At 33.7% G+C, this 25004-nt stretch overlaps 1 protein-coding gene and 1 pseudogene across 3 annotated transcripts; one reads left to right on the plus strand and one right to left on the minus strand.

Moving 5' to 3' along the window:
• LOC134282903 (vacuolar protein sorting-associated protein 18 homolog) overlaps window positions 1-19867 on the plus strand; it is a 30455-nt pseudogene extending 10588 nt beyond the window's left edge.
• A 1410-nt stretch (window positions 19868-21277) lies between these two features.
• Window positions 21278-23833, minus strand: LOC134282850 (putative ankyrin repeat protein RF_0381). Of its 3 annotated transcripts, XM_062765239.1 has the most exons (5): window positions 23715-23833; window positions 23114-23210; window positions 22761-22921; window positions 21958-22453; window positions 21278-21927 (listed from the first exon to the last, which is right to left on the minus strand). In XM_062765239.1, exons 1-5 carry the CDS (start codon window positions 23745-23747, stop codon window positions 21647-21649), a joined length of 1068 nt encoding a protein of 355 aa, XP_062621223.1. In that variant the 5' UTR covers window positions 23748-23833; the 3' UTR covers window positions 21278-21646. The 3 variants fall into 3 exon arrangements, with proteins under 3 accessions (XP_062621223.1, XP_062621222.1, XP_062621224.1); XM_062765238.1 differs by having other exon boundaries at window positions 21278-22453; XM_062765240.1 differs by having other exon boundaries at window positions 21278-22453; window positions 23711-23794.
• Window positions 23834-25004: the final 1171 nt, after the last annotated feature.

Consider the following 25004-nt stretch of genomic DNA (forward strand, 5'->3'; position numbering starts at 1 on the left):
TCAGGAAATTTAGAATAGATTCAACTAAATTTTAACAAAGCCAAATGAATTGTCTTTTAATTGTTTGAATAATGTGACACTCTAATAAATTTTCATGGGAAATTATACATTGAGTTGAAAGATCTGAATGATGCAACTTCCAAAATTGTAACAAGATGCTCTGCCTCGGACTGGAGAGGTTTCACCCCTTTCACTCTCTGACACTCCAATTTGGAGACTCCATCCTCTGCATTTTACACAATGATGGTTTAATGATTTTGATTTTTTCATATTGATATCATTGCTTTCATAGGGCATCATCATGGCCTCCATTCTGGATCAGTATGAAGAAGAATCAGCGAGGGCGACAAGCATCTCCTCCGTAACTCCATTACAAGTCCCTGTAAGTCAGATCATGTGATTTATCAAACATAGAATATGCATAGCGGCGGCCATTATCAGTGTTTGAAATAACCATTTGACCGACCGCTCAAAAGACACAGGCAAATCGATTTGCATGTTTTAACCCATAGCTATACGAGTAAAAATTTTCCATAAATTAAAATATATATATTTGATATATTTTATATATATTTTTTTCTCAAATCAACTAATAGTATCTGTATCAAACAGACAGGTAGCATTTGTCTTCCTATAGGTTTGGGATTGAAGATGTGGCGATCTCGCCCATAATAAACAAATATTTTCTGGGTTTTTGGCAGGGCTATCCAACTTTTACAAGCAATCCGCCCTGCATGTCTAGGTTTAATATAGGAGTCATAAACACTGGCATTTTTAATGTCCATCATAAATGTTTCATTCCAGTGAGATACAGATCTTTAGCTGCTTCATCATCAGAGATGAATTACTTTGAAATGAATTGCTAAAAAGGGAAACTTAAATACAAAAGAGGAATAAATTATGAATTACCTAATCATTAACAAATTCAATTGAAAAGAATTGAATTAATTTTTCTATAGTGAATAATATTTTTTTAATTTTCATATTTCAGATTGGACCCGGATATATTGATGCCAGAACAGATTTAGACATTCCAATATTCAGTAAAAAGAAAATCAATTTTAAGTAAGTACATGTACATACATATCTATATGCAAAGATCATCAGTATCAGAAATATTTTAACATACATGGTCCTAAAGTATAGAGAAATTATCTTTGTTGTCTTAATTTGCTGGTCATGGTGTATTTAAAAAAGGAAAATGTGATTAATTGCATTATCATGGTTTAAAGTCTCTTCAGTGACCAGGGGTCCTGGGTTCAATCCCCTGGCCTAACAATCAAGTATGAAAAATGTCAGTTAGCATTTGTCTTAATGTATTTGCTGACAAGGACATTGTATCGACCTGAGAACTTAAGAAATTTTGACTTTAAATGAGAAAGTAAATGTTTACTGGGTTATATATTGCATGTAAGTTACTAACATGGAAATACCGCACAAATCCCAGTCCAGAGTGGCAAAAATGGAATATATTTCCTGTCTAAAATTTTGAAAAGAATTAATAAGAGTAATAGTTTTATTTTAATCCTAGACCATCTGACCCCATTACACACCTGGCAGTTTCTAATAATTTTCTGGTGATGGCCATGAAGAATAACATTCTGTTAAGACTAGACCTGGAACACCCTGACCAACAGGAGGGTGAGTTATTTATACTGACCAATCAGAACTCAGACGAGGTGAAACAATTTACATGTATACCATTTCATAATATTTATTGTAAACCATTAAATTTCATTGCCATTGATCTTTTTTTTTTTTAATTAGTGAAGATTGTACATTTTTTAAATTCACATTGATCATATATTTTTAAGAACATGTTCGTTGCAAATCTTGTTTTCTTTTTCGGGGATGGAAGGATAATTTTTCTTCTCCAAATTAACTTAAAACACATACCGGTACCTAAAAGTATTTTATTTTCAGAGATTGAATTACCCAAGCCTGCAGAAGACAAATTATACAGACTGTTTCTGGACCCTACAGGAAAACACTTAATAATCTGCATGGAATCTACAGAAAACTTGTACCTGTCCAGGAATTCAAGAAAACCTAGATCCATCAGCAAAATGAAGGTTAGAATTCAAGAAAACCTAGGTATTTTTCACACCTTGATTACTAGTACTTCATTTAAATGGATTTTGAGTGTCAGGGTAACATGACTTGTCTCGATTTTAGGGTCATTTGATTAATACAGTAGCCTGGAACCTACAGAACACAAATGAAAATACAACAGGAGCAATATTACTGGGAACCAGTAGAGGTTTGTTATTTTAAAAAAAGGACTTAGAAGATGTCTGCATGTAGAACATTGTAGGAGCAAGTCTAAAATGTTTATGAAATCAGGATATATGCTTGGCTGTAATTCTGTAAATGCAAAACTGAAAAAAATATGTTATTCATGATCAGCCTCAACTTTTCTCTTTTCACCAGAATAAATACAAACCAGTAAAGCTACAGTCTCATCAGAGATTTCTACGTAACATTTCTTTTCTCTACATATACATTCTATTTATAGGCCTGATATTTGAGACAGAACTGACAGACAGTGGAGACAGTAGGTTTTTCCAGGGCAGTCTGGATCAGTACCTGAAACAAGTGAGACATACATGCATGGTTATCTTTTTATAGGTTTACTATTACTCTATAATTTCAGAAAAAAAGTTTTATTAAATGAAATACTAAATTATGTGGTACTTTCAAAGTTCAAACTGCTGGTTAAATCGGATGAGGTAAAGTACCAGTGTGTTTATTGTTGGTCACTAGCTTTATGTACTTTTAAAATTTGGTAGAGAAAGTGCCATTTTATATTTTAAACCTTTCTCCTTATTTGGAATTATTTTTACGTCCAAGTCTTATTATTTGCAAAACTATGTTTTTCACACTTTAATTAAAGTGATGTACATGTATTTAAAAAGAAAATTGAAATCATTTTTTTCTTTTTTGATGTGAAATTAAGTTGATTAAGTGTCTACTCTTTTTTTCTTATGCAAGTATTTTTTATGCAAGTACCTGTTTTTGGATTGACTTCTTCTGTTTTATGCTTTTATTCACATAGTTCTGTTTGAAATGACAATTCTTTTAGTTACTAGTATAAGATGCATTCAATTCTAATAGTACCCAGAAAAGATTGATATTGCTCTATAACCATTGTCATATCAGGGCAAATTTTGACTTGTATAAGGCGATTTAGAAATAAAAAAAACTTTCTACTGGTACATGTAGTTTACCTTGCAGAGGTCAGTTAGCAATTTTTTGCAACAGAAATTAATATTTGTAACAATTTTATATTTCTCATATAATCCAAATACATGTATATTGATGATAAACATATATTTTAGTGCACAGATTAAGTTTATTAACAACCCTTTTACCCATGTACATCTTTTATTAAGGACAGATGATACAAACAAACTTTTGTCATAAAAATTGAAAATAACAATCTGAGTCATGTTTCAGTGAGTTAAATAAACAAGTTTAACTGAGTAGTTTTTAGTTTTTTATTCAAAGTTTCACTAAAATGGAATTTTAAATCCAAAATGCTTAATTGATTAATAAGGATGACTGCAGAAAGGTAGAAATTTGAGCATCATAGAAGGTTTACAATTTCTTAATAGTTTGGAAATTTATTAGCTGCATCGTTTGCAACAAAAATAGGCCCATGCAGAAATATATACCAACCCAGGCATCCATTTTTTGTTTGTATCATCTGTCCTTAAGAACATCAATTATTCTCAGTTTTGAGTATACATGTATTTCTGATGAATAAATTATTTTTTCAAAGAAATTAAGAGATGTTCCAGACAAGGAGCATTTTATTTTAAAATTTTTATTTTAAAAAATTCGTCACAGCTCTTCAATTTGGCCAAAGACAAGATAGTCCCAATCACAGGATTGGAGTTTGACAGAATGCCATGTGACTCCATGACAGAATACAAATACTACATACTGGCCACTACACCAGGGTATGTACTACAGTAACATAATTACACTAAGATTATTATAGAACTTGTGTAATCCAGATGTTGAATATATAATTCAAAATCTTGCCTTACATGATGTTAACTTTAAAAGTCCTTTGTCCTTCACTTGAAAATGTTGTCTGACCTGAAATGTTGTCTTATTTAATTTTTTTCAATTGGAAGCAGTATTTTCTGGATTGGGCAATTTTACTGTACTACAGAGTACAGACAATTTATGCAACAGAAATAGATTATACTGTTCTTTATAAATGACTCGAGTAAAACATGTTTAACATTTTGAGTGGAAGCATAAAATCCTCTTTACAATTGTATGCACCAGTGACTGTAATTATAAACTTCTTTTTTGCATGCAAGTTTATTGAAGTCTTGTTTCATACCTTGAATGTGACCCAGTGTTAATGTATTATACTGTGTTGTAGGAGGTTGTATCAGTTTGTGGGAAATGTGCCAAAGTCTGCTGATCCTCCAATGTTCCAGCATCTGTTTATGCAGTACGAAAGTGGGACAGGTGAGCAACAAATAGACAAAACAGAAAATAATGACAACAGCAACAATATTGTATTCAGCATCACACAAAGTCCCAATAACCCACCCACATAATGAAACATTGTTAACATTAAACATTGACTACATCAAAAGCAAAAAAAAGTAAAAAAAAAAAAACAGCCACACTTCTTCATATACAACAACACAAAACGACTACCTAACACACTGTAGCATCTATGATGATTTGTTATTCAATGAGGAATAAATACACAGTCATGATGTAGATCATCAGACATGAGGTTTACTTTATAATCTGAAAATCTCAGAACTCAAGTTAAAATAGGAAACTTAGTTCAAATAAAATTCTCTTTTGATTTCTTCATATTCAAAATTAAAATTTTCTGTTTCTCCAAGTGAAATATTTTCCAATCACAAACTTCATGATTTTAGAACAATTTCTGGAGCTTCCCGGAGAATTTGGTTACAGTGAACTGAGAATGTTTAGACCCCGTAATGCCAAAAGTGTCAAAAGTTTTGCCTGGATGACTGGTAAGGAGAAATAAAATTTCCAGACAAAGAATTTATCATTTTAATCAAAGATTTTATTTGTCAAAGATTCCTACCTATATATATTTCACTATCACGTTATACAGGTCCTGGTGTGTACTATGGGGAGATTGACGTGTCGGGGGCGGCAGGACCTCAGTCTGTTACTGTCAACACAAAACTCATCAGGTCAGCCATATTGGATTAAATGCTGTAAAGCATTCAATGATGTTATGTTTTATAATGTCAACATGTACATAGTATCAATTCTACTTGCATCTTAATGTACATGTAGATGTTAGTAATACATGTACTTGTTGATTTGAATAACTGAACATGTATATTTATCTCTGCTTTATGTTTAGGTGTGTAGTCTGTAGAAATCTTCTGCATATATTCTTCATTATGGTAGATATCCGATTTATTAATGCAGATATTTCTTTTTTACTAAAACAATTTCTTTATTCCTGTAGATATCCTAGAGATGGTGATGAGAGAGCCCAGAATCCTATCTCCATGGTGATGACAGAGTTCCATGTTCTTCTTCTCTTCTCTGAAAGGTAAGACAATGATCTGGGGGGAAAATCACCCTACTTCTAACATCTCCCCTCAATCAAAGTAACTGATACTTAATGACAGCACCAGACCATCTGCTTGGTAGAAGACACTTTATTAAAATGAATAAAAACTATTGATGTTAAATTTTTAAGCAGCTTATTAGATTACTGGGATATTTGAGGTTTCTGCCATGTCTTTTCAGGTAACAAGTACCCATTATGTTAGAAAAGATATTCTAAAAATAACATTTCTGTTTTGTTTAGTAATTCTGTTCTAATCATTTTTTATGATAGCAATACCATTGAGTTCATCAAATCTTAAACATTTTTAATAATGGTCTATTTTCTATATTGCCAGATTAAAAGTGATGTGCATTTTAAATGAACAGCTGATCATTGAGGATATATTTCCTGATGTAAGTTTTTTTAGTCGGTATGGATCCCTTTTCATAAAAATTACACTATTTTACTCAATATTTACAAAAAGTATGCTATGGAAGATTCTTTTCTTTTTTTTTTTCTGATAGCGATTTGGCAGACTGCTAGGAATCTGCTCAGATCCAGTGAAGGGCACTATTTGGGCTTTCACAGAGCAGAACATCTTCAAATACAAGGTCACAAGAGAATCTAGGTAAGATAATCAAGTCATAATTGACCAAGTACATGAACCCTAAGGAGCGTCTGACTCAGTATAGAAGTAAGATGACTTTTAAAATATATTGTAAACTTAACAAATATAATGAATTACGCTTATAACGAAGCAAAATTGTTCATCCCTGGCACTTCATTCTAAGCATGTTTTAATGTAGAAGAAATCAAATTCATACAAGAGACAAGAGGTGTTCATAGAAATAACTAGGTAAATGTTTTTTTTATTATTACAGGGATGTTTGGCAGATGTACCTAGACAAGAATGAATTTGAACTTGCCAAAGAATATTGCAGAGTAAGTTTCTGTTGTCTTCTATTTTTCTTTATGTTTCAGAATGATATTCATTTAAAAAAAGGCACAAGAAATTTGTATACATGTACTTATGCAGTGAACATTTTACTTTGCAGAGATGGAAATAAGTTTACTTTTTCCTTGGATTAACAAAACAGTGTACAAAAGTAATTTCAAACAGGTTTTTTTTACTTGAAACATTTTTATGAAACAGGACAATGCAGCTCAGCTTGACAGAGTGCTGACTAAGCAGGCAGAGTATCTGTTTGAAAAGGGAGCGTAAGTCAAAATATTTTTCAAAATTTAAAAAAATCCAAGTTCTCTCTCCTGTAGCTTCTTCCTCTCTCTAGATCTCTCTCTCTCTCTCTCTCTCTCTCTCTCTCTCTAATAATTTTTGTATTTTGTAGTTATCAAGAGAGTGCCATGATGTATGCCCAGACGCAAAATTCATTTGAGGAAATAGCATTGAAGTTTATTAAATTGGACAGAAAAGATGCATTAAAGTCATTTATACAAAAGAAACTTTCATCCCTAAGACCTCAGGTATCTGGTTTATTCAAATAAATATTTGAAATTTATTATTTGCTCACCTGAGCCGAAGGCTCAAGTGAGCTTTTCTGATCAAAATTTGTCCGTTGTCTGTCTTCATTGTTGTCGTTGTTGTTGTCGTCGTTGTTGTCGTTAACTTTTCACATTTTCGACTTCTTCTCAAGAACCACTGGCCCAATTTCAACCAAACTTGGCACAAAGTATTCTTAGGTGAAGGGAATTCAAGTTTGTTCAAATGAAGGGCCACGCCCTTATTCAAGGGGAGATAATTCAGAAATAGTGAAAATTTGATGGTATGTTTTAAAAATCTTCTTCTCAAGAACCACTGCGCCAGGAAAGATGAAACTTATAGGGAAGCATCTTCAGGTAGTGTAAATTCAAATTTGTTCAAATCATGACCCCTGGGGTAAGGGCGGGGCCACAATGGCCGATCAAAGTTTTACATAGAAATATATAAGAAAATTCTTTAAAAATCTTCTCAAGAACCACTGTGCCAGGAAAGATGAAACTTATAGGGAAGCATCCTCAGGTAGTGTAGATTCAAATTTGTTCAAATCATGACCCCCAGGAGTAGGGCGGGGCCACAATGGCCGATCAAAGTTTTACATAGAAATATATAGAAAAATTCTTTAAAAACCTTCTTCTCAAGAACCTCTGTGCCAGGAAAGATGAAACTTATAGAGAAGCATCCTCAGGTAGTGTAGATTCAAATTTGTTCAAATCATGACCCCCAGGGGTAGGGTGGGGCCATAATGGCCGATCAAAGTTTTACATAGAAATATATAAGAAAATTCTTTAAAAATCTTCTTCTCAAGAACCACTGTGCCAGGAAAGTTGAAACTTATAGGGAAGCATCCTCAGGTAGTGTAGATTCAAGTTTCTTCAAATCATGACCCTGGGGGGTAGGGTGGGGCCATAATGGCCGATCAAAGTTTTACATAGAAATATATAAGAAAATTCTTTAAAAATCTTCTTCTCAAGAACCACTGTGCCAGGAAAGTTGAAACTTATAGGGAAGCATCCTCAGGTAGTGTAGATTCAAGTTTCTTCAAATCATGACCCTGGGGGGTAGGGTGGGTCCACAATGGCCGATCAAAGTTTTACATAGAAATATATAGGAAAATTCTTTAAAAATCTTCTTCTCAAGAATTAGCAAAGGCATGAATGATCATATTTATAGGAAAGCATTGTAGATTCAAGTTTGTTTAAATCATGACCCTGGGGGGTAGGGCGGGGCCACAATGGCCGATCAAAGTTTTACATAGAAATATATAGGAAAATTCTTTAAAAATCTTCTCTGGAATAGCAAAGGCATGAATGATCATATTTTTATGGAAGCATCATCACATGGAATTCAAGTTTTACATAGAAACATGTAGAAAAAATCTTTAAAAAATCTTCTTTTCAAAAATAGCAAAGCCGTGATTAGTCCTATTCATATGGAAACATTCTCAGGTAGTGTAGATTCAATTTTGTTCAAGTCGTGACCCCTGGGGGTAGGGGGGGGGCAAAAAAGTTCAAATATAAAGGGCAATAAAGCCACAGGTAGTCAAAGAAACATGCAAGCGTCCTTAGTAAGTGTAGATTCAAGTTTGTTCAAATCATACCCTCTCCCTTTTAAGGATTGTTTGGGACCACTATTGGGTTTCAACTTTTCAATAATAAACTAATTTATGCTTTTTTGCTAGCCACATTGCTCAGGTGAGCAATGTGGCCCATTGGCCTCTTGTTAAGATCTTTTAATCCAGAGTGTTACTGGAAGTACTGCAAAATTATTCCATTTTCTTGTATAAATACATGAACATTTATTAATACGAGCATTAAAGAAAACTTAACCTCTTTTAGGAGAGGCAGACATTTGACATGGAGAAACCTAAAAAATTAACAGCTTTATATTGTAAGCCTTTGTGAATGCTTCTTTTTTTAGGACAAGACTCAGATAACGATGCTTGTTACTTGGTTAATAGAGATTTTCCTGAACCAGTTGGGAGAGATGAAAGAGCAAGGACAGGATGAATCCAAAGAGTATCAAAAGATTCAAGAGGAGTTGAATGTTCCTTGCTGAGCCTAAAAACAAGGTTTTTTAAAGTCTGCCAGTTTATTAGCTCATTGAGCCAAAGGCTCAAAGAGCTAATGCTATGGCCATTTGTGCGGTGTGCGTTAACTTTTTTGAATATTGGCCATAACTCAAGAACCCCTTGGCCAATTATTGTCAAATATGTCACAGGGTATCCTTGGCCCAAGGGCTACCATTTATAGTAAAACTAGGGGTGGGACCCTAAAAGAAGGGGAGATAATCACGATATAAAACCAAAAGTACTGGTTGCTAAAAAATCTTCTTCTCCAGAACCACCAGGCAGATTTTCACCAAACTTACATACAAGGGTCGGGATATGTTGAAGATTAAAAATTGTTCAAGGCATGACCCTGGGGCAAAGGGCATGGTCTCAAGGTCACTTAAAGTTGACCAAAATTTACACTTATTAAAAACATTGATATTTTGCTAACTATAAAGAAGATCATCAAATCTTGTAAGTTGATGCATCTCAGGACTTGACATCATGATAATGCAAAAATAGGTCACGGTGACCTACTTTTTAAATTTTACAGGCTTTTGTTTTCAAATTGATTTGGAGGCATATTTTGGACACTTTAAGGCCTATGATCATAAAACTTTGTCAATTGGTGCATCTTATAACAAACAACAACAACTTCAAAGTAGGTCATCTTGACCTATTTAAGAACTTTATGGCTAATCTTTTCTAAAACATTTAATCCCATTACACAGACACCGAGAGGTTTCACAGAATCACCAAATCTTGTAAGTTGATGCATCTTGGGGCCTTAAAATTATTATCAAAAAGTAGGTCACTGTGACCTACAAGAATGAACTTTGCAGGCATTTGTTTCAAAATTGTTTAAAAGGCATATTTTGAATACTATTAGTCCTATGATCATCAAATTTTGTCAGTTGATGCATCTTTGGTTTAAAAAATGGCACAAAAAGTAGGTCACTGTGACCTACTTGTCGACATTTTATGGCTGCATTTAAGTATTTTTACTAATTGGCTTAGAATCATCAAAATTTGTCAGTTGATGTATCTTGGGTTTTAGGGGATTAACAAAAAAGTAGGTCATGATGACCTCGTTTTAAACATTTTATGTCTATATTTAAGTATCTCAGGTACTTGTTGGCTTAGAATCATCAAACTTTGTCAGTAGATGCATCTTGGGTTTTTGGAGAATGTCGATCAAAAAATAGGCACGGTGACGTACTTGTGACATTTATGGCTATATATATTAAGTATTCTTGGGTACTTATTGGCTTAGAATTGTCAAACTTTTCAGTTAATGCATTTGGGTTTTAAAAAAATAAGTAGGTCTCTCTCCACTTTTCCTCTCTCAAGTACTTATTGGCTTCTCCTCTCTCTCTCTCTCTGTCAATTATTGCATCTTGTGTATTCAGAAAATTTCAATCAAAAAGTAGGTCACCATGACCTACTTTTAGTATTTCATAGTTACATTTAAATATTCAGCCCTAACTGGCTAAGAATCATCAAACTTTGTCAGTTGTTGCATCCTAGGTCTTAGGATAGATTTATAAACTAAGAAAGCGATTCAAGGCCCTTGGGCCTCTTGTTAGAATTTAAAATATATTTTGAAAACAATTTTAATGTCCCTTTACTCCTGCCATGGAAATAGTTTGGGGAGGGGGGATTGAATAGAAATTATTGACCCAGATGATACTTTGACCAGAGATGTGTGCTTGAACCAAGGTCATATAGGCAAAATAAGTTCTTAGGGCTCCAAAGAGTAAAATTCTTCAGACCCTGATTTATGATGTAGAAACATGAAAAGCTATTTTCTGGGACAAAGGTTGTTTATGACCATGGGTTGTTTCATGACCCTTGACCAAGGTCACATAAACTAAGTTTGCAGGGTTAGAAGGTGTATATTCTCACCTAGATCATATCATTAAATTGAAAATATTGGTGCTAAAATTTAGTACACAAGTTGCTTATGATTAGGTATATTTTGTGCCTTTCAACAAAGGTCATGGGGACAATGTCAAGACATCAGATGTCTAGATTGTAAAATGCAAGTCAAAACCATAAACAAACACCAAGTGAGAACTACAGGCCTGTGTCATTAACATCAGTATCTAGCAAATTATTGGAACATATCATCTGTCGACACATACTGAAACACCTAGAAAAAAACAAAATTTTAACAACACTAAACCATGGCTTCAGATCTGGGTTCTCCTGTAAGACACAACTTCTAACAACAATGAACGATCTGCATGATAAATTATGACAAAGGAAAACAAACAGATTTGGCAATTTGGACTATTAAATGACACTGTTCCACATCAGAAACTACTCCATAAACTTATTAAGAAAGTACATATCATGGCTAACATCATTCCTTACAAGAAGGACAATGCGAACAGTAGTAGAAGAAATAGAGGCGGTGCCAGTGGAAAGGGGTGCCGCAAGGCACATAAAGGGCCGCTGCTTTATGCCACATTAACGACCTCCCAGACTCCGTAACATCACAAGTCCGGCTGTTCGCAGACGACTGCATTTAAACCGACAAATCAACAACTATGGAGATCAGGAAAAATACAGGAAGATAACAACTTGCAAAAGTGGGCCAATGACTTGTATGCGTTTCAACGCCAAAAAATGCTACATCATGAGCATACGCCAAAAAACCAGCAAATTTTATACACTTGACAATCATGTGCTGGAAAAGGTTGAAAATAACCCCTATCTTGGACTCCAAATTTCGTCAGTTAAAGTGGTCAACTCACATCAACAATATACTAAAAAAGCTAATTCAACATTAGGATTTCTCCCGAAATTTATCACACTGCCGAGAATGCAGGAAAACAGCCTACGTTTCCATGGTGCGATCAACACTTGAATATGGATCAATTAGGGACCCATTTCAGAAACAGGACATAGATGTGCTCGAACGTGTCCAACGCAAAGCCATCCGTTTCATAAAACGAGACTACCACAACAGGGAAGAGGGCTTCATCACCACCAAGGCCAAGGAACTGGACTTATGACTGCTCCAGCATAGAAGGACCAGCTTACTCATTATGCTCTATAAGGTGGTTGAGGGGTTGGTGCCAGGGCTACCAACTCACAATTTCATTCAAAAAGCTAAGCCTAGACGCCAAATCAAATTAAAAACATTCGATAATTGTGAAAATACAAACATTCTTTCATCTCAAGTCAAAAATAACAGCAAGTGTTGAACAACATCTACGAAAACTAACCAATACCGCTCATCATTCTTTGTGGACACAGTCATCAAATGGAACCAATGGAGGTATATTTTTGCCTTTCAACGAGGCCTTCAAGACCGCCCTCGACAGCTTGTGTCAGTAAGTCCGACACGCGTTCTCTCACCGTCGTAGAAAAGCCAGTATTGGTCACTTCGACGTATATATACAGATACAGATACAGATAAGTCTGTAATGTATAAGGAAATAACTTCACAATAGTGCAGAAAACTATACTGTTATTTGCATGTGATATGCAATATTCTACTTTATTGAAATATATATAAACAACTCTCTTAAAGATAGATTTATCTGTCTTTCACAGAATTCTATGTTGTTTTGGGGAATTGATAAAAAAAGGTTTCATTAATTTCTAGATATTCTGATGAAATTTTTGTTTTTAATATCTTAAGGATAACTTCTAGATCAAGTACTGTAGATTCCTTATTTTTTGTGAGTACTTTTAATTGCAAAATGGCTATTAAACAGCAAATCACCAGAATAATAATTCGTGATTGGACAGTTGATCGAGAGAATTTACATGTATTTTAGCACCATATAAATAAAAGCGCTATATTTTATTTCGCGAGTGATGCTTCTAGCGAAATTATGCAATAATCAATTCCTCGTGTATAATTAGGAATCTACAGTAACCCAGACATCTTTCACAGTACTGTTTTCCCCTTCATATTTGATTTTATTTTTTTTTAATTACAGGAGTGTGTCAGTAACAATAGAGGTGTGGTGTATGACCTTATTGCCAGTCATGGAGATGTGGAGGACATGGTCTTCTTTGCTGTATTAATGCAAGGTCAGTTCTATTTACAAGATCAGATCTGTTTACAAGGTCAGTTCTATTTACAAGGTCAGATCTGTTTACAAGGTCAGATCTGTTTACAAGGTCAGTTCTGTTTACAAGGTCAGATCTGTTTGCAAGGTCAGATCTGTTTGCAAGGTCGATAAAGTGCCGGTGGAATCTTGCTCCAGTATTCTCTAACTCTATGTACAGAGCAAGAAATCAAATGATTTGTCATCATTGTAAAATGTATACAGTGGACCCTCATTTACAAGGTTCGAGTCAAAGTGTCCGGTGGATATTTGAAGCATCCGGATACCTGAATCACCAGTTAAACAAGACAGAATAACATTTTAAAAATCGATGAAAAATCGTGATTTGTCATCATTGTAAAATGTATATTTACATGAACTTTCAGTGTTATAAAATGTATGTTCATGTACTTTTGTATATGTTTTCATAGATATTTTTAATATATTTGATGTAGATTTTGAGAAAGTAATCACCCACCACATCCAGCATGACAACTACAAAGGAGCTCTGACACAGCTTATGAAACAGGTAAGTCAATGATATTACAAGTAGGTCAGAGAGATGAAAGGTCAGTAAGTGAGATTACAGGTTGGTAAATAAGATTAAAAGTAGATGAATGAGATTACAGGTAAGTGAATGAGATTTCAGGTAGGTCAGTGAGATTAAAAGAAATTTGTGAGATATTCGGTTTTTAACTATAAGCATTTAATAGAGAGAAAAATCACAAGTTTTATTTGAAATTGTCAATTACAGCTGACATGAATAAGATTTGATTTTAAAAAATTAAAAGAGATCCTCTTGGATTACTTTGAAAGTGTGGTAATTATTAGAATAAATTATTCTTTTATCATTAATTAATCAGTGGTATAACAGTACCAATAACCTACAATTAGTTTGTATTGTTGTAAGGACACAGTTTTCCAGAAAACACATGGATCCCTTGTTTATGTATATAGCATTAAAAATAACAGATGAAATTACACTAAAATTAATTGATTTTAACAGTAGATAATTGTTTAAAGTGGTATAAATTGGAGTAAGTAGTTTAGACTTTGGTAAGACGATCAGTAAATCTGGAACATACTAAAGAATTTTTTGAATTTTCAAAAACAAATTTTCATTACATTTTAGATGTATACTCTTCATATACTCTGTAAAATTTTAAAAATATAATTAATTTGCATTTGACTACGTAAAATTTTATTCCAAAATAATGACATACAACATAGGGATGGGCTTTAAAAATTTGTATCGCGATATATCACGAAGACAATATCACGATAATATCATGTTTTTAGAAGCAGTTTTTACAAGATTTTATATGAAAAGTCATTATTTTTCTTAAAAAAAATATATAAAAAAACAAAATTTTACTTTCTTGAAATTTTTATGTATATAAAATCAATTATGTGACACAGATGCTGTTCTTTTCACTTTTTACAACATTTTTTATGCTTTCTGTAATTATAATATATAAGATTGAACAAATAAATGAATAATTTCTTGACTTCATAATATGTACCTAAAGACCGAAGGTCTCGTATCACGATACGGAGCCAAAAAATGATATACCGGTATACCGATAAAATCGCACATCCCTAATACAACATATACTGGCTGACAGGAGAGTTAAAATATATACTTTATAATTCAAAATATATTTATTTTATCGAATACCGAAACCAAAACATATTCAATATCAATTATTGACAATTTTGACATCCCTAGATTACAGGTAGGTCAGTGAGATAAAGTAAATCAGTGAGATTACAGGTAGGTCAGTGAGATTAAAGTAAAAATTTAGGTATTTTTAAATCAGTGAGATTACAGGTAAAATAAAATGATGGTCAGTGAGGTTACAAGATTGAAAAAGAGGGAGTGAATTATAGGTCCTAGTGAGATTACAGATAGACCAGTGAAATCGCATGTAAGACAAGAAAATAATAAGTAGGCAGTGGAATAACAGATAGGTCAGTGAAATTACAGGCAGAACACAGGTAGTTCAATGGGATTAGTGGTAAGTTATTGATCTACTATAAATACTGCACAAACAGTTAGTCATTGAAAATTTCTTGTGGGCATTAGCCTATCAAGCTTTCAGGGTTGCAAATTTTACCCTGACTGACTGCTAGTAACTCTATCATAAGCTTTAATGGTGGTGAATCAAGGCAGTTATAAAATGTGTCTGGAGGCATTTATCCTGCAACATATACCTTTACATTTGCATACAGAGTGACACAGAGTTGATCTACAAGTTCTCTCCCCTGTTGATGCAGTACATTCCCAAGGAGACACATCTCTGCAGTTGAAACTATCACTGGAGCCAATGAAACATCCCAGCCCTGGTATGTGACGTCACAATAAATACAGGGAACAGGTCAGTACGACCACAACAAGTACAGGTCAAATCTAATGCTACTGAGGCTTTAGTGATACAGGGCTTTGAAAATTTTACAACAAATATAATAAAATGATGACCATGAGTTAAATTGAAAAATGGGAAATTATTCCTTTTCATGAAAATTGAATAAGATAAAAATTTAGTAAATGCAGACTTTAAAGGATTTTGATGTTTTATATTTTAAGATGATCAATACTGTACCAAAAGAACTCTTTGTTGTAGGGGAATGAGGCCATTAGATACTTGGAGTTTTGTATAGAACAGCTAGATAACAAGGACCAGGCTATCCATAATTACCTGTTGTCACTGTATGCCAAAATTAAACCGGATCAACTCATGACCTACCTCAACATTCAGGGAATGGTAAGACAGAATACTATCTTAGGTATATCTTGCAGTAGAACATTTTGTTATGGTACAAAAATCAAAAGAAGTTTTCTCTCAGAAATGATGAATTTTTGCTTTAAAAATGAATAAATCTGAGTTGAATGATTTAGTGATTTAATTTTTTTCATAGGATGAGGATACAATTTGCTATGACCTGAAGTATGCTCTGAGGCTGTGTGCTGAGCACGGACACAAGCGAGCCTGTGTACACATCTACTCCCTGATGGGACTGTATGAAGAGGCAGTGGATTTAGCTCTTGATGTAAAATTTTGCAGGGGTTTTCATATGAAAATTGTTTATTATACCCCCGCTCCGAAGGACATTTTCGCACACTCTTTCATGAGGCATGCTATATGGTGGGATTCAATTTTGTTCAAATCTGATGTCAACTTCCTGTTTGTCAGTGCATCTGTCCGTTTCATAAATAACAAAATTTCGTTGCAGTTTTCACAGCAACTACTCATAACAGATGCTTGAAATTTTAGTACATACTTTGTTGAGGCATGCAGTATGGCGGGGTTTATTTTTATATGAATTTGATGGCAAATTTCCTGTTTTTCCGTGCATATGCCCATTACTGAACTTACTTGTATGTTTATTAACATGATATTGTATATTCACATCAGAGCGGGGGTATTACTAGTGAGCATTGGCTTACAGACTTCTTGTTCTTTATGGACTCGGTGGAAAATGTATTGCTAAAGACAAGATTTAGTTTACGGTGTATAAGTACATGTATAAGTTGGATATTTCATAATAATTTCATTGATTTCGTTGTTTACAATTATCAATAAAATTAAATCCCACACCAAATGTTCATATTACAATATATTGAATAAGGTTACTTTCGAAAGGACAAAATTTAATACCTACGAAACCATTTAAATAACAAATCAACGAAATTTGATCCTCTTGAAAATTTGTGTTTTTATACAATAGTTCAGATAATACTCATTCAATAAAAGAAAGTAGAAAAAGATGTGTGCATGAATTAGTTGTTTTTGTAGGTGGATGTAGAATTGGCCAAACAACAGGCTGACAAACCAGATGAAGACAACATAGACCTCAGAAAGAAGCTCTGGCTCAGAATTGGTAAGAAGTTTTTCATAGTTTTCCTCTGTATGGATTGTTTGTTTGGCTTAAAACTACAAGGAATTTTGGTCCTATTTTCAGCATTTAAAAGATTATGACAATGTGAACAAATGCTGCAAGAAGATAATGCCTGGTTAAAGCAATATTTTTGCCATTTCCTATTTATTATAACTAAAAATGGCCTGTCTAACATTTCTAAACCATCCGGAAATGATTCATTTTCTTATTTTTTAAATAATAATGTTATTTTTTTTATCACATTCAATTTCATTCAATTTTGAAATAGTTGTTTAAAAAACTTGAAAATACTTTTTCCCTATTTTTGTACCTTTAGATATTACTTATCTCCAAGTAATTCTGGATTATATAAAAGATTAAAAAAAACTTTTTTTCATTTAGCCCGCCATGTTGTGGAAGATGAAAAAGATGTCAAGCGAGCAATGGAGTTCCTTCATGACTGTGAACTACTGAAAATTGAAGATATCCTACCATTTTTCCCAGATTTTGTGACCATTGATCACTTTAAAGTAATAAACTTTATCATAAAACACATGCACATATATAATGTTAATTTGATGTTTCAATTGAAATAAGTTTATGCATCAAGAGTAAATTTTTCTCTTAAAAAGGAGAGATTTCTAAAGTTAACATGAAAAATTACAAAGCACACTACATAGATATACCATTTCAGTTGGTAATAAAGATCTTTTTTAGGCATAATACACGATAAATCTATATAAATGATTACTGTAAAATCCCATATTTTTGGTCATATTTTCATGGTTTGCAGAAAATACATTGCTTCATGGCAATTTGATTTTGTGGTTGAAGAATTTTTCATTAGTAATATATGTGAAAAATTGCATTTGTGGTTGACATAAAGTCATGGGTTCTTTCATATCTTGAAATCTATGAAAATTACACCCCCAGGAAAATTAATGATTTCACAGTAAGTGTTTGGAAAAGTTTGTTTGACCTACTTTTTCAGGATGCCATAGTGACGTCCCTCCAGGAATATAACCACCACATTGATCAGCTGAAGGAGGAAATGGACGAGGCGACTCACAGTGCTGAGGAGATCAGGAAGGAAATACAGAGCTTTAGAAACAGGTACAGAATCAATCTCAAACAGTTGTATATTATAAAGATTGTATTGTATCCAGCAGGATATTGGAAGCTTTGAGATAAAGGGAGAGTGAGTAAACAGTCTTCATTAAAGCAAATAATAATGTATGTCCTTTTTTCCATGTTAAAGAGCAATTTCTGTTTAAAGTGCACAAAAGTCACTATATGCCTTGCATATATAAAGTATGCTGGACAAATTTCCTTGGTTTTGGTAAATTAATACCACATGGAAAAAAAGTACTTCTACAGTATAATTTTGATAATCACATGAAATAAAAAAAATTGCTTTACCATGGCTTTGTTTACTGTTCAATTGATAATTTCCTCTTCCATGAATAGTTGCAGCTACAGAAGTACAAGCTATTTGCTTTTCAGGTATGCCTTTGTCAATGCCACAGATAAGTGTGCAGCCTGTAACTTTCCTCTGATGGCCAGGGCATTTTACTTGTTTCCATGCCAACACAAGTTTCACAATGACTGCTTGATTGGGGAGTACATGTAATACTTTTTGATGCTTTTACATGAAAGTTCTATTGTAATTTGTTATACATTCTATTGTTTTGGAGGGAGGGAATGCACATGTAGCAAAAGCCTAATATCAAGTTTTAGAGACATTTCCTTTGATGACTTTAAATATACCTCTGTTCTAAGGATAGAACCTGAGAGATAATCATGATACAGTTATAGACTACGATAAATGTTTTTGTAGGTTCTGCCAAATCTGACGAGTAAGAAGCGTCAGAGAGTGGAGGAGCTTCAGAGAAAACTGGCCGAAAACGAGGACATGAGGTCCGCATCTGTAGGGAACAGGGGAGATCATCAGTCCGACAAAACACAGGACATCAAGGTTTGTTTTTTTATCTTGTTTACATAATGGTTATGCATCATGGATATCAACCTTTATAGCTCAGTACCTGATAAATGATGCAAGGGTTCTCTGGTCCAGCCATGCATCTTTTCCCTTCCTGTTACATAATTTAGTGCCATTAATCACCCTGAACTCACACATGCAAAAAAAAAAGTTTTGTAAGGAGATAGGAATTTAAATGGTTTGGGCTTTAGATATGGGCCTGGATATAGGGGGTCTCCAGTTAGATTCCTGGTCCAGCCATACATTTTCTATTATCAATTGCATTTCTATGCATAGTTATAATGATTGGTAGTCAGTTCCTGTGATTGTTGTTTTAATTTACAGGCTGAGTTGGATGACTTAGTGGCATCAGAGTGTATTTATTGTGGGGACATGATGATCAGGTAAGGTCAAACTAAGCATTGCTAATATAAATTTAACCTTGGGATTAAAGTAGATGTACATTGCTTTATCTCTAGACACAGAGATTACCGGTTCACACAAATCATCACCAAACATTAAAACTGCATATAAAAATATTTTCTCCCAAGACTAATGTGTACTTTCTGTCTTTTAGGAGTATAAGCAAACCATTTGTGGATGAAGATGAACAGGATGTTTTAAGTGGCTGGCTGTAAAACCTAGGAGGGGATCAAAGGGCATGTGGATTAATGAGAAATAGTGTGCAAGATAAACATAGTGCTTGATGGTCAATATCTGTCAGTTTGTTAAGTCCAAAATATTTCTTGTTGCTTTGTTTTAATGACTCTTTGTTGAACTTTGTGCAATATTAAGTGATATAGCTAATAAATTTTATATTTGTAAATCTTAGCTTTTTTTTGTATTTTAAATTTAAATCCTTAAATCCTGATTTATAACTAATCAGTTGGTCAATATAATAGGTGAATAACTGCCAAGGCAGAAGAAAACATGCACTTTCATGGACATGATCAATCATAACAAATTTTGATTTACATTCAAGATTTTTTAATCGTTGGATATTGGACTTTCCTGTCAAGTTCACAGCATTGTATAAAAATAAGTATGTTCATGTATTCATCTTAAAGGTGCATAGGCACAGATTTGATGTTAATATTTTCTCAAGTTTTCTGTATAATTTCATGCCTTATATGTTGCGATAGCATTTCATACGAAAATATAATAAAAATCTTATTTTATCTGGAAGTTATTACAACTTCAAATTTCTAGATGCGTTTGATTGACACATCCTAACACTTTCACAAATTTTAACATTATCCTTAAATCTTAAGAAAGGGAGCAATTTTGTTGTGTATTAATGAATAATATTAAAACTTTAATCCAGAAAATTCAGGTTAGAAATGTGCGAAAACAAAACCAAAACATCAGTCCTTGCTCAGTGGTGTGTGCAGAGTTTTAACAATTGAACACACCCAGTGAAACGTCAACATTATCAACAACAGAGCTCGTGCTACGTTTATAAAAACTGTTTTCGTTTCAAGGTTGTATTCAATTTGCTAAACTCATTGAGCATGGACTGACATTACCAGAGAATGAGTTTGCTATTGCATATTTCTACTCTGAATTTTCTGGATTATAGTTTTAATATTATTCATTAATAATTTATGTTGAAGTTTAAACTTTACTATTTAGGTTTTTGTAAGCTAAAATTTAAACAGTTTATGCCACATGTACCTAAAGCAGACTTATTCTGCAAACGAATAGCTTTCATAGGTCTCCAATCGAATCCAAGGATTTATATAAGATTCACAAGAGTTTATGAAAGAAACATATCACTTCACCAAACATGTTTATTGATGTATCTGAAGACGCTAATCTAATTTTGGTTTTGAAATAATTTTACAGTACACTAGAAGTCTCTAAAGAGACTGTAGCTCTACTGATTTAAAGTTTGCGTACTGTAGTATAGTCTTATTTTGTCCCAACACTTATTGAAATTTGAAATCAAGCTTAGGAAGAGTAGTGCTTTCAAAGAATTTCATAGAATTTCTACTTTCCTTTTACTTACTTTCCAAAATCAAAAACTAATCAATAGATTTATGCACTTTACAAAAGTATAGTTGTGTACAAGGTCTTGAAAAAACAAAAACTGTAGTAGTGTTTTGAAAGATTTTCAGAAATTTTTCTATTTTTAGTGACCATGGCAAAACTCCTTTTCAAAGTCAAAACCAAATACAGAATTGAGTATCTTGGTACTAGTTGTGTATCAGGTCTTGCTGAATTAGGAAAACTGCAGGAGTGTTCATTAAAAAAATGGACAGACAGACCGATGGACACTAGACATCTTACTATGGCAAAAACTCTTCTGGTTTCTAACCAGTAGTGTTGAAAACATCATTTAATATCTTGCATTCCTTAATGAGACACACAGTAAAATAAAAATAACATCCAACATTGTTGACCATGAAAAATGATTGTGCTGAAACTCGGTTATGCTTTGCATAATATCACACTGACCATTATAAAGAATCAATGCTTGATGTCAATGATGTGCATATTACAAAACAAAAACCCTGAAGTCCATAAACCCTTCTTTAAAACAGAAGGAAACATACTTTGTTTTGCTTGGCATATTATAAAAAAAATCAAAGTCTTGGAATTATGATTATGGGTTTTCATCCATGGCATAATGGTTTTGATCATTATTTTCAAACTGATCTGATTCAGAATTCTTTTCATAGGTATCCATAGAAACATACAAGTCTTCAAATCCCTGAGCAACATTGTCAGATAAATTCAACACTTCCCCTGAGAGATCTTCAGTTTCCGTTGTATCATAATCAAAGTTCCCTTGAGGATCTACTGACCCACTTCCAGTCACGTGATGCATATGACCTGAATTTCCATCCAGATGATCCATATGATGCTGGTTTCCTTCCTGGTGACCTATATTACCCTGGTTTCCATGCACATGACCCATATGACCCTGGTTTCCATGCACATGACCCACATGACCCTGATTTCCATCCACTTGACCCATATGACCCTGATTTCCCTCCAAGTGACCCAAATTACCCTGGTTGCCTTCTGGATGATCCACATTGTCCATACTTCCTCCTTGATGATGCACACTAGTCATCTGTTGAGCCAACCTTTTTCTCCTTTCCTCAAAGAGTTTACAATGTTCACTTGTTCTAGAACAGATATCCTCTGCAGTTTCTCCCAAACTGTTCCTGATTTCTGTGTTGAGGTTACAGTTTGATAAAAGCAATGAGATCGCCTCTCCATTTTCCTTTTCTGAGGACGCTAAATGAAGGGGAGTTAGTCCGCTATTGGTTCTGGCATTTATGTCTGCCCCACGCTCCAGAAGAACAGAAATCACTTCTGCTTGATTCCACCTTGCTGCACTGTGAATGGGATGCCACCCATCTTCTGTCTGTGCTTCTATGTCTGCATTGTGGTCAATGAGAAACTGTTGGAGAGAAGGGATAAATACATGTAATCTAAATATACAAACATACACTTGCATTTCTTATCAACAATCATCTTTGTGTTATATAAACAAGTGTACATAAAAATTACTTGTTTAGGCCAAAATAAAAATATTTTTTCTACCCCCACCTCAATTTTTTTTATTTCTGTTTTTTCTTCATCTGAATTCTAAATGGGATTGGTAAAAAAATTTGGATGAGAATCTAGGAATTACTTTTTTATTATAGCCTTAACTTAATTGTGAAAAGAAGAAATACAAAAAAAAATACTGAGGGACTTTTCTGTACCTTTACCATTCCTGTGTGTCCATTATAACATGCTCGGTGTAAAGGGGTGTAGAGATCACTATCGCGACTGTTAACCAGAGAGGGGTCTTCCTCCAGTAGACTTTTGGCAATGTCAAGGTGATTGTTCTCCGCAGCCCACAGTATCTTCTTCTTTGGATCCTCTATGGCAACAAAAAATAATAGTATTTCAATTTATTCAAATAATATATAATATTCCTTTAAGTTTTTCTTGAACTGTTTTTAGAAAGGTTGCTATCTTTAATGATTGGAGATAATCTTGTTTTTCACAAATAAACATTTCATCATTGTATAAACTTCTGTAACTTCTGTTATAGGTACACTGTATGCTATACTTTGAATTTCTTCTTCCGATTCCTCTTCAACTCCTTGTTCATCCAACTCCCAGAAGCTCTGGAACATGCCAGGATTATTCATCCTAGCAATCATCAGCTGTAAAGATAATTACTCATAGTAATTATGAACTTTACTTAAAACATAAACATTGTACGAGGCACTCTGACCTAATGGTTGCAATGGTTGCTAACCATGCTAACTGCATGCATGGAAATGATTTCACTTATTATATTTCCGCAAAACATCGTACACGCTAAATGTAATACATTTACAGATTATAAACATGTCAAGCATATTGCATGTTCAACGGTACTGTAGTGTATTAAAAATTTGTGTTGTGATTTGACTGTCTTCTTTCCATCAATTATTCATGAAAATTGAGCTAACGAGCCTATTACATCTGTAAGAAGAACACATTTAATGAGGAAATAAACTAAAAGGACTTTTAGTGCGTTTTAATTACACTTAGACAGCTTTGTAAGCCCACGTGCTAATCACTTTGGTAAACAGGTAAACATACTGACAGTTCAATGATCTTTCAGTCTTAAAATAATTTCTGAATTTAAAAAAAAATGATGCAGTGATTTCGTATTTACATACAGCTTCTAACAGCTCTGGGTCAAAAGGGTTCATCTTTACTTCAAAATTCTGTGTTCACTTTTTGCTGCTTTGTCGTTTTTTGATCTATTTTCAAGGCCGGAGTTTTTGTTTACCTCCCTTCAGAATACCGAACCCGATCTTTAATATTTTCCCGGGAAACGGAGGAGAGGAAAAACGGTCATCACATTTTCACCGGTATAGCAATGTGTTCAATGTTAACGAATTGTACAATATATGTAAGGGAATTCATAAGTTCATATTGCACACCTGAACTTTGACAAAAAACTGATGACTTACTGGAAAAGTCCTCCTTTGGAATAAAGGGGGGGGGGGGGTAGGTGGAGATCATAGAGAGGGAGGAGGATACCGTTAAGATAAGACAATAGCCCATCATGAGGGATATAGAAGAAGGAGAAAAAGATGGATGAGTTGTATGTTTTTTACTTCTACTTTTATTTTGCATATATACATTTATTTTTTAAAATGATTTTTGATAACATTAATATATTAGGCTAGATGTTAATATTTGTATGAAAAATATCAAAAATATACCAGATTTTATGCATAGATGATATAAATTAAATGCCTATCTCCCTTCTGTAAAACAACTTTAAAACGTGTTGCATAGCTCCCACTGTTTTGTTTATCAGTCATTTGTCTTGTTGACAGGGGTGGATTGCCAGACCAACTTTGATGCTTGGTGTCTCGGGACAAGCCCTCACCACAGTTAGAATACCTCCCATATACTCGCAATATAGCAAATAATTGCAGAATCGCTCCGAAACGATTTTTAAGAATACAAAAGGATTTGCACTGAAAATAACTTACAAATTAATTGTAACAAACCTTTTGGAGATTGTATATGCGTTTTATCCCCAAAAATAATCAATAAAACGAGGAAAATTCAACTAATTTCTCAACGATTTTTCTCCCTTCAAATTTACCTGCCATGTTTACATTCGGAATTCTCTGGATTGTCCGTAGTAAATACACTGAGTACGAGTTATCGCCCATGTTTATGTGCTACATTGAGAATACAAAGAACGAATTCTATCATTAAACCGGGTCTGTAGGACATTTTTCATTTTAACGATAGAACATTCTATCTAGGCATCTTGTTTGCTCTGATGTTCAATGCCTTTCTACTGGATGTGAATCAGATATGATTCTTCGGATAATTAAGGTACTATTAAAGTAATATATCTGTGTTTTAAACTTAGGTGACTGTAAAGGCCCTATGGTTTCCTGAAAAGTGCATCTGATGACATATACTTCTTAGGAATGAAAGTA

This window comes from Saccostrea cucullata, unplaced genomic scaffold, assembly GCF_032062105.1.
Source record: "Saccostrea cucullata isolate Sc308-1 unplaced genomic scaffold, CSIRO_AGI_Scuc_v1 ctg406, whole genome shotgun sequence".
In the NCBI taxonomy this organism is placed as follows: Eukaryota; Metazoa; Mollusca; class Bivalvia; order Ostreida; family Ostreidae; genus Saccostrea; species Saccostrea cuccullata.